This window comes from Labrus mixtus, chromosome 17 (assembly GCF_963584025.1).
Source record: "Labrus mixtus chromosome 17, fLabMix1.1, whole genome shotgun sequence".
NCBI classification, from domain to species: domain Eukaryota; kingdom Metazoa; phylum Chordata; class Actinopteri; order Labriformes; family Labridae; genus Labrus; species Labrus mixtus.
Window position 1 is genome coordinate 13,120,898 of NC_083628.1, and position 11,430 is coordinate 13,132,327.

Genomic DNA, 11,430 nt, shown 5'->3' on the forward strand with positions numbered 1-11,430 from the left:
TTTTATAGCACTTTAATAGAAATATACAAACAAAGAAAAGAAGTCTTAATCCCTTCACATTAAAAGTCTACTGAGTGGCAAGACCACATTTTAATAGTCACTTTATTGAACTATTTATACTTAATGTTGCTACTTTATTGTGGCAATCAAAATGATTCAAACTCCATTGCAAACCAGGTTCATAGGCAACATTAATGTTCAGCTGTTTTTAATAAACAAATCAAACAAGAACAATTCAAAAAGCTCAACACAACTGAAATTCTGTTTGTTGGAAGAAGCCGTGGTTCAGTCTGTAGGGGGCAGTATATGCATATTTCTCACATGTATGTAGGATTTAAATACTTTGTACTTCAATGTTTGGACCAGAATTGATCAACAACACTACTTAATACCAATATACAGATGTTTTCAGCTGGAAAAGATGGTCTGGGGGTTTAATTACTATTTAAAAATAGCCTTTTGTGTTGAATTTGGAGAAACCACTAGTAAATATTACATTTTATTCTCAAACTGTTTATTAAGATTAAAGCCACTGGGGGGAATCAGATTTATCTCATTGTCTAACAACTGTTTTTCTTCATCCTCTTATAAATAAATGCACCTTTATGACAAATTTTATTCAGCACTTTTATTTGAATGCAATCTTTCGGCCTGAATGTATTTCATAGAGTATCATAATAAACACAAACCTGGTATCAAATCCTCTGACAATGGCTCCCATGGCTCTGGCAGAACCAGCTGCTGCCAATCCAGCCACACCTCCTCCAATGATCAGAACCTAATCACATAAACAACAATGAAAAGGAATGTAGAATTACCAAAAGAGATATTTTGCATTGAACCATTTGCACTGATGACATCACTTTTGTTGTCACACACACACACCACACACCACACACCAACACACACACACACACACACACACACACACTACACACACACACTACACACCTTTGCAGGTGGTACTTTCCCTGCTGCTGTGATCTGTCCGGTGAAAAAGCGACCAAAGTTGTTAGCCGCCAACACAACAGCCTTGTAGCTGAAATGACAGAGACACATAACAGGAAATTAAAAATCATTGATAAGAATACATTTGAACACACATTATCTTGTTATGATTGAACCCAAATGGAAAATTCATTATCGCCTCTTTTCTTTTCATGGGTTTGAGATCTAAGCTATGTTTCTATCCGCCTCTCATAAATGGATCACGTAAGAACAAACAACGGAGTGTACATACCCAGCGATGTTTGCCATTGAGCTCAGAGCGTCGTAACCCTGGGCGATAGTGACTCGGGGCACCTGGTCCATAGCCACGACGGTGGCCTTCTTCTGGGACAGCAAGTCCATCAGCTCGGGGTTCTGAGCTGGGTAGATGAAGCTGAACAAAGTGGCGGCGTCCTTCATCAACTCCACCTCGTGGACGCCCAAATCAGGGTTGAAAATGGGAGCACGGACCTGAGAGAAGGGAAATTGGGTAAGGAGCCAGCCAATAAAAGGAAAACTAAATATCATCTTAATGCTGTGGCCTAAAGGTATTCTGTTCTATTAAATCTCTTCAATCTGGGACTAAGACAGTGAGAAAAAACATTCAGTACTTTTCCTCTATCTGACCATCATTTGTTTTAATTTTGAGTCAAATTCATACTCTCCATTCCTTCTGCACAAAGCAAGGAGAGGTGGGGATAAAACACTTTTTATTAAGCATAGTATCCTTCTACGACCTATGGCAATATTACATCGATATATACAGGCACCAGAAAACGACTGCACTAATAATTCTCATAAAATGATTCTTTTTCATGCTATAATAAATAAAAACTTGATTTTTTTAGTCCACTGGGTTTCTGATGTGGAAAATAGGAAATCATTATTTAGAAATTTAATTCAGCAGTAGTAAAGTCTTGGTGTCTGAGAGGAGTAGTGTTCATACAGGTCTACTTTAGTTGCTAAAACAGTCCATGTTGACAGAAAAACACAGGAAAACACGTATGGCAATCTTAACATCGTTCAAAATTACGAGATTCCTCCTGCTTCTCAATGGCCTTGATGAACCTCTAGAGAATGATCTTCTTAATTCCCCACAACCTTTACTTTTCCACTGTACCTTGACCAGCACATCTGATGCCAGGACATCTTTAATGTCCTTGATTGATGCTCCAGCCTCGGTGTACTGTTCATCAGGGAACTTTGAAGGCTCTCCAGCTCCCGACTCCACCACAACATTGAAGCCCTGCTTGATGAGCGCCTGGACTCCAGCGGGGGAAATCGCAACACGGCGTTCATTCTGGAAAATTTCTTTGGGTACACCGACTGTGAGTTGTTTGTATGGAATACCTGCAGAGAGGAAGAGAAAGAATACACGATAGATTTATGATTGCCCTTCTATTCATTCATTAAAGTTTCAAAGTTAAATGAATGAAAATGAATTCATGACAGACTCGTGACCAGCTGAGCTTATTTCAACTCATAAAGAACAATAAGAAAACAAGACACAGATAGCCTGACAGCTGTGTGGTTGATTGAATGGAACATTACAACTATTTCAGCTTTCTTTTTTAAAGCTGGATCACACAGTTAAGGATAGACAACATCATTTAGGATGGGTTTTTTATAAGATCAAATCAGCACAGTACAATACTGTTCCATGCAGACACCCTTTCATTTTCAAGGAGATGACCGTGAGCTTTCTTTAAACTGTGTTTACTATAAATATTGTTCTGTACATGGAATGGCCTTTATGCAGACTGAAGAGGTCATGACCCTTTAAGAGCAAAAACAATCTTCAGCCGGCTCAGTTGAGACTATAGTTTGGTATAGTTTTATTACTAGTACTCATAGACAAGCTGCTGCGTCGTGAACGTAAATGTTCATATATTTGCCGATGTAGAACGTGTGTTACAGGAGGAGTCCTCTTGAGGAAGCACCACATAAATCCAACGTCAAATCCAGAAGTAGAGATGAGCTGTTGCAAGCTATTTTAGCATGTATGTTTGTTGCTATGCAACAGCTATTACATATCATAGTGCGGGTAGTTGCAGACTTGAGCTCTTAACATTTTTTCATAACTTTCCGCCATTGTTGTAGTGACTCACTGGTTTCTCCGATGTTGTAATTCCCGGTCTCATCACCATACAACTCTACACTGCCTCTAGCGGTGATTTGCATATTGCATATTTCCCACCCCCTGCATGGAACTGTAACAGCTCTGGGCAGCTCCTTCAGCGGCAGGCTTTGCCACCCGCAAGTGTCAGAAGGAGAGATACCGCAGGTCCTTCCTTCCTGCTGCAGTCAGACTGTTTAACCAAGCCTGCTCCCAGTAGATCACAAAACACACACACACAACTGGACAATTCACTCTGACTCTGTGCAATAATAATGTTATATTAATGTTATATTAATGTTTATCAAACCACTTTGTGCAATAACGTGTTACACTTTATGTGCACTGTGTGCATGTCTGTGTTACACTGAATATTACAGACTACACTTTTGTCAAATAGCTGATCTATTTTTTATTTTGTATATCTATTTTTTAGTATCAATTTTTTTACCCTTAATTTTTATTTTTTATTTAAATTGTACTGTGTTCACTTTCTGTTTGCAATCTTTGCTCTTTGCTGCTGTAACACTGTAAATTTCCCCATTGTGGGATAAATAAAGGATTATCTTATCTTATCTCGCAGACGCGTGTGTGTTTATTTCTGAGGATGTGCACAATCAAAGCTCCAAACCACAGCAGTATATGCAAGGTTGATGTCATGCATTCGAGTACACGTAGTTAAAAGCAAGTATACTTAGGCCTTAAAGTTTCACAGCTAACTTGGCACAAGTATAAACACAGGCTGCAACAAAACATTGTAATGTAGTCTCAAACAAGTCTAAGAAATCAGACGGTAAGATGCAAAGTGTTGCTTTCAAAGCAGAAAGTGAGAACAAAGAGGAAAGCTTGTAATGTGAGTGTATGTATAGTTGTTGCAGTTGAAAAAGAAAGAAAAACAGACTCAAGCTAATAAAAACAATAGTATTAGTATGACTAAAGCATGGATATATTATTTTTAGCCAGTTTGTTCAGCCTGGTTTTTTAGCACTCTTCTTCAGGTCTGTGTCCGAGCAGCAGGCGGGTCACATGTTGAGTCGGCTCTTATGGAAAATTCCACTGCAGCTCTTTCTCTGACAGGCTGCTTCTCCTCGCACCCTGTGACCCATCTAATAGTTTTATTAAGGGCTCAATATCATAAAATCAAAGCTCAGAGTCCCAACATTCCACTGTATGTTAATTATCTCTTATTCATTTCTGCCAACACATTTAGCACTCAGGTCCCCCAATCAGCTTAATAGATCAGTCAGGCTGCAGTCTGTTCTATGGGTATCATATTACAGAGAAGCAGAGAAAGTATAGCATGCACAGACGACCAACCACCTTAATCCTAAAAATACAAATGAAGCAGTGACTAGGCTGATCCTGCTTATCTGAACATGTCACTGAAGAGATAACAACGGGATAAGCGCATACATCTCAGTATCTAGATTCAAGATGGAGAGTGTTAACATTGGTTTGCAGAACACAACTTTCAAGGCTTCGTGTGAACCGTTCAATTTCATTAATTTAATTTGTCATGGATTTAGATCAGCTGAGATTTGCTACTAGTCCACACCAGAGCCACAAATAGAGCCCTTGCATACTGGGCTTCCTAAGAGTTCATCCCCTGATGGCTGGCAGAGGGAATAGTCACCAACAGAAACAGGCAAACCCTGAGCTAAGAATCCATTAATGTTCACCAATGGGCTCTTTCTACTGTCCAGGCATTCCAAGTCACAATATGAGCACATTTAATCATTTAAATGTTTAGATGTGTTTTCATTTGGTTTCCTGGTTAAATGTCAAGTTTCCCTGAAAGGTTGTTAAACATTGGGCGATGAGCTTTGAGGATTGTTCTCTTGTGACCCAATCAGCAACCATTTACATAAAAACCCTGCAATATTCAAAGAGCGAGAGTGTGAAAGGCTCCTATATCTCCTTATAAATAAACATTTTGTTTTGCTTGTTTGACTCTTGATACCCGTAAAGATGGGGGAAAACTGCTGTTTCATATGATGCCATGGCTGACGGACACTGCTAGCACGCAAACATGGATGTAAACAACGTTTGATTTAAATGATGTTAACGTTTGATGATGCAGGAAATGCATAATTTTACATCGTCAAACACATTCAACAAACAAACATACACCAACGCTCAAAGCATGAGAATGCCAAACATAGTCAGTTCATAAAGGAGGGAGTCATTCTGTCCATGTTATCGTTCACAGATCCAGTCTCTAAGCATCAACCGTCTATACTGTCCCTCTATAGGCCCTCTACAGGTCCCAACATAACTCTTCCTCTCCTCTACTCGTCTGTGACCCTGTCAGCTGATACTTGTGTGTCCAGAATAGACGCTGCCAGCTGTTTCTGGAGCTAACTGAACTGCACCGTGAACCAGGGTCACACAGACCCCTTAAACACCCGCCTACACATACACACAGAGAGAGACTGCAGCACAACTCAGAACAGAGCACACAGTGACGTGAGGCACCTGCATCCAGCTGGTACTGGCTTTTACAGTACACTCACACAACAAACACACACACACACACACTTTCTGCCTGCTTAGTGGAGACAGAGTTCGAGAATGGAAAACAGAGAACACTTTCTGAGGGCAGCAGCAGGTGACCTTGAGACCGAGTGTAGCTGCAGGGAGCAGCACTGACACTCAATACAAACTTTGAATTACTTCTTTATTTAGCTACATTTTGGCTAAACATGGGATTATCCCTTTTTGTAAGAATAACCTTAAAATGACCTTAAAAAGTGACTAAAGATGCACCAAAATGAATGAATGTGTCTGACCCTCATGACAACATAAACTGTATCCAAAAGACAGATATGTCTCACCAGTTCCCACGGCTAACCAAGGACAGCATTATGAATAAAATACCGGTTTAGCCTCTCTAATAGCACTGCTATTCTGAAAACCTCTGCTGGGAGTTTTTTAAGTAATGGGTATGTTGCCACCTGTCACAGCGCACCTGATACACATGCACATGAGAAGGCAAACAGAGCCCACAGGTGGTGCTGCTTTCATGTTGCTATCAGTGGTGAAACCTGAAAAAAAGCACTTTCAAAATCATTTTAACTCATTTAAAAAATATTTTTTCATTATTATTTTTACGTTATTTTACAGGGATAGTGCATTTAAATAAACATTTCTGTAAAAAAATGCAGGAGTTAGCCAAAATGCTAGTTTCCATCTGTAGTTCCTAAAGAGAATTGAATGAGTTAAATAATCAGTTTATTATGTTTGATCTTTCCTGTTCAGGTCACATGTGAATCGGTCGACTAATGAGCACAATATAAATGGCAGCAGCTCGTAAGTGGAACCGACACTTGTCAGTCTGGTTTGATCGAGGTTTCACCACATCGACACAGAGGCTCTTTTTCTCTGAGCATGAGTCATGCTGCTCAAGAAGGGAGTTTTCAATCCTGTTACAATAACGTGCTGTTGTATTTCAGGTTTGCCAATTACTAAGAAGTCTGACATTGTTTGATCACATCAACACTTCTTAATGATATGTGACTGAGAAGGAAAATGAAAAGGAGAAAAATAGGGCCAGATTTTTTAGGTCAAATAACATATTTGATAATTGCTGAGAAATCAAGTCAAGTCATAACAGCTAACATTAGCGTTTAACCTTTCAACCTAATCCTTGCTAACATACTATAAATGTAAGCTAGGAATGGCTACATTTGCTAACATTACCGTTAGCTAGCCAAGTTTACCTTTAGCCAACAATGTAAGCCTTTCCTATCGTATCATGTAAAACTATCAAGCATGCAATGTTAGCCAGGAATTATTTTAACACTTGTGTCAGCTGTTTTCACATAAGTCAATGGAGTATCAGATATTTTGTTTTATTTCAAAATATAACCGCAGAATACAAAGTGTGATCAGAGAAGAGTAGGCGACTGGTGGAAATGTTAGAACAGTTGAGAAAAGTTGAAATGTCCTTGTAACACACTGGTACCATAACAACCGCTCTGCCGTCTATGCTGCACACATCCCAAGAAAGTCCTTAGTGGTGTTCTGTCACGGTGCAGTTTGAAGATCATGTGACCTCAGTGGAAGTCCTTCATTCAAACCTTTCGGTCATACTATATTGTTACATCATTGTGTTGGTTTTTGCCTCCTTCAGAGGAGAACGACTCAGCTGTCATATAAAGTGTGCATTGTAATGATGTTTATCTATCGCCCATGTTCAAACCAGATTTAAATGTCCCGTGTCTTACCTGGACTAGCACATCGTCCCAGAGCTTGATGGGTCCTGAAGAAGCGAACGCATGACGCTTTGACTGAACGGCCGCTCTGCAGCTTCGCGCAGGAGACTGCGCTGAACACCGGGGACGAGCAGCTAGCTGCCACAACACGGAGGAGACTCGCCATGGTGCACACACACCCGACACTCTCACACCAGGAGGAGCTCGACAGGACAGAGAACACCCCTCCTGAGGGAGAGGCGGGAGAGAATACAGAGAGAGAGAGAAGACAGAGGGGGGGTTATGGGCAAAGAAGAATAGAGCACAAAGTTGTCCAAATCACAGAACAAACAAAAAAAGATATCTCTGCCTTAAAGAAACGCATCCAGACATGTACACAACACACGTTACCAACAACACACGTTACCAACAACACACAGTATGCTGTATTAAGTTTCTTTGACTTGTTATTACAGGAATTAATTTAGATGTTTTCCTCTTCAATGTATCTAATAGGATCCATTCATTATTTTTTGCTCTTTTTTCTTGGCTACCCTTCTCTACTGACTCACTTTAAAGATTTTCTTATGTTTCGTAACGTTTGTCCTTAATGTTACTAGTTAACGATTGTGTCATGTAATGTCACCAATAAAGGAAAAAGGAAGAATATCAAGGGAAATATTGAGAGGGAGTTAAGATTGTTAATATATCAAAAAATACTTATCAGCTTTGAATTATACTTGAATAACATGAACGAACCTGTCCTTCACTTTTCCTTTATAGAGCACACACACACACACACACACACACACATATATATGACCTCTGTTTATACTACAGGTCACCTTCTCTGAGAAAAACTTCCCGACATTTATTTGTACCAAAATACTACACATGCTTTACCTGTCAGAGGTCCACTTCATCTATCCTGAAAATGGGTTTACTTAGAAGAGATAAAGAAACTGGGACAGGCTGCGGTCGCAAGACTGGTGTGGTAGGGTTTGAACTAGAAATCTCTGGCAGTAAAATACAATCTGATAATCTGTACGCACACAGAGGCAGTTTCGTCACACTAACTAATATTCACTAAACTTCCCTGCAACCCATTTCTGCTGAAACAAGAGCTGAAATGATGAGCCAATTAATTCATGAGCAAATTACAAAAAAAAAAATGTGATGATAATTTTGATTATCAATTAATCAGGAAAGTCCTCAGATGGTTTTCTCTTTTCTTTTTTTATTTACATGAAGGGAAATACAACATATCTCAGTTTTAATGGGAATCTCAGGACTGACATGTGGGAAACTGGGAATGTTTTTGTTTTTTACCCACATTTTAAGACTTAACAAATACATAGAAAATGAAAATAGTCCAGTTTACTATTAATGTCCAAAGTGTTAAGTTGCCGTCACTATAAATGAACTGTTGCCCCTTCCTGTTACATCTTGTGCAGTTACACCATTTATGTTGAGCTGACCTCTGTGTAGACTTTAACATAGTACAGAAAAAGCATCGACATACAGTATATTGTTGCATCTAAACAACGACAACAATCTGAGTACAAAACATCAGTACACAGAAACAAAGAGAAGGTCAGGTGTGTAAGCATTCAGTAGGTTAACAATGTATTATGTTATGTCAGTAATAGCTTTGATTTGTGAATTCAGCATTTATTAGATTGACAGAAAATTGTTAAATAGGACGTGACCAAGCTGACGTGCATTATAAATTACAATAGTCCATTTATAAGAAAACCTACATGCAGCAAAATGTTTACATTAGAAGAGCTAAAAACTAAGAATAGCTTCTTTTATTTTTTTTTTCTCATTTTCAAATTATAGTTGTATTTCCTGTTGACCGACACAAACTATGAGAAAGACTTTTGACACCGTTACAATCCGTGATATAAACACTTATCTCTGCAGCCTCGCGGTGGTGAGTTCAAGTCTCTCACAGAAAAACTGAAACTACCACGTCACCAAATAAAGTGGCGGTCTCAAAAAAAAAAATGATTCAGTCTACATTTTGTTAACTACATACATTTAAAACATGCAAAAACTAACTCTTATAATTAGTTTGTTGATTTGTCCTGGATGTCCCAGACTAAACCCGGGTCAGGATTTGAAGGTCTCTCATAAACCTCTGACTGACGGCTTTGTTATGACCCAATAAAACAACAACATTTGAATCAATGACTTCCTTAGGGCGGCTTTATTTTCACTTGTGTCATCCAACGAAAGCGAAGCATAAATCCTTATGGATTAGGCGTGTTTTAACTCAGCTAGTGCTCAGCGTAGCTCCTCTTAAGGTCTGACAGCAAAGGGACTAATAACAAAGCGGGCAACACTTGTCTGTTTCTGTCTCTGCTCGCTGCACAAACTAGCAGGAGGTGAAGCTACAATGAGATAGCTCAGCGTGCTAGCGGGTAAAATACACACATCTGCTTTCGTGCGTGTTTTGCGGCGTATGATTTAGTAAAGCACGCAGCACAAGCGTTTCACTGCAAAAACCAAACAATTGCACATTGAAAAGTGAGAGTAGAAGGGTAAGTGGCAGATAACTCGACTGACCTTTGCAAATAGTCCTGGCTCTACAGTGCAGCACAGGCGAACTGTCGGGTAACCCGGAAGGTGTCGCGAGAAACGGCCGGCACAGGAATATTTAGATCATATGACACGCAGGCTGTCCGACGTCTTCTGATCAGCTGTCACCGACGAGTCATCACAAGTGTTTTATATGTTTGTGACAGTTACCACAACTTTGAATAAACTGACCATGGCATTAATGTCCATATTTTGTTATATTGACATTTTTTTTTACAAAGTTAAGGCTGATTTTAAGAACATATATATAAAAATACTTTATTTTATTTTATTTGAAGCATTGCTTGCACAAGAACACTTTTCTATGAGTACAAACCAAAACTACAAAATATTAATATGCAATGAAAATGACAGATTGATAAGTGTATGTTTACGTGTCTACTATAATTTTGGAAATGGCGTCTCAAAACTGAGGATGAACAGAAGATGCAACTCTATAGATTTCCACTGAGGGGCGCTGTTAAACCATCTTTATATCAGAGTCAGAGTCACCAAGTACAGTACATTTACACACACAAGGAATTTGTCTTGGTGTATTGGTTTGAAACAGTTAACAAAGGAAATAAAGCAAAAAAAAAATAATAGCAAGAGCTCAAAAAAGAAAACATAAGAAGCAATTACACATCTATAAAATGTAGCCTAATTTAAAAATGCAAAGTGTAAAAAACACAAAATGTACAAAATCCACAAGATAAAATGTCTGTCTGTCATTTAAACCAAGTTTTTTTTCTTCCAGAAAAGACACTTCCCCTCTGCCATGATAATGATCATGTTAAACTTGCTTCCTGAGCACTCGATGTGGAATAGGCTCTTTTTTGTACCAGGCACACTGAAACTGAAACAATGCCAATAAATGTTTGTTTGCAAGTTAGACAGTGTGCGGGAGTTTACCTTTAAGTTTTTGATGGACACATTGCTCTCCTACGCACCTGTCTTATGAAATGGATGTTGTATAGTGACAACTGTTACATTTGTAAATATATAATTTTAATTAAATATGTGAAATGTTAAATACCTTATTTTGTATTTAATTTTCTTTACCAAAATTGTTCACTAGTAAACACTTTATTGTTTGTGCTAATACTACCTGTAGTTTTTGAATTAGTCTAATGTTTGAGTTCTTCTGTTAAAATATATACATGTAAAGATTTCCACTTGCAACAGCGTCCCCACCATGGTTCCCCCTTAAAACAGCTGTTACTCATTTTGAGTCCATGACCTGACCTATCGTACACCTATACTGTATATAGGATCCAGTGTTTCCAGATATTGAATCATTTGGATGGGGGAGTGAGGTCAGTGGAAGGGGGCTTTGGACCGATCTAAAGGCTAGATGTTTAATGAAAAGCATCATGTTATTACAAACACATGTGGGGTACAGGATACTGGAATCGATGATTTCACATGTATTTTAAATAAAAAAACAACAGTACATTAAGAAATGGAGAATATGATCTACAGTATCATATTGTTTCCCAATCGAGGAAGTATGACACAACCAACATCATTTAGCTGCAGGGACGTTACCTT

General features: G+C 38.7%; 1 protein-coding gene across 1 annotated transcript in view; it reads right to left on the reverse strand.

Annotated features, from left to right (window-relative positions):
- The window catches only part of nnt (nicotinamide nucleotide transhydrogenase), a 36,360-nt gene extending 26,406 nt beyond the window's left edge, over window positions 1-9,954 (reverse strand). Inside the window, exons 1-6 of the mRNA XM_061061665.1 lie at window positions 9,868-9,954; window positions 7,330-7,545; window positions 2,108-2,337; window positions 1,241-1,458; window positions 952-1,039; window positions 690-778 (exon numbers count right to left, since the gene is read on the reverse strand). Of these exons, the coding sequence (XP_060917648.1) occupies window positions 690-778; window positions 952-1,039; window positions 1,241-1,458; window positions 2,108-2,337; window positions 7,330-7,483 (779 nt within the window). The 5' untranslated portion in view covers window positions 7,484-7,545; window positions 9,868-9,954. The remainder of the gene's footprint in view (window positions 1-689; window positions 779-951; window positions 1,040-1,240; window positions 1,459-2,107; window positions 2,338-7,329; window positions 7,546-9,867) is intronic.
- Window positions 9,955-11,430: the final 1,476 nt, after the last annotated feature.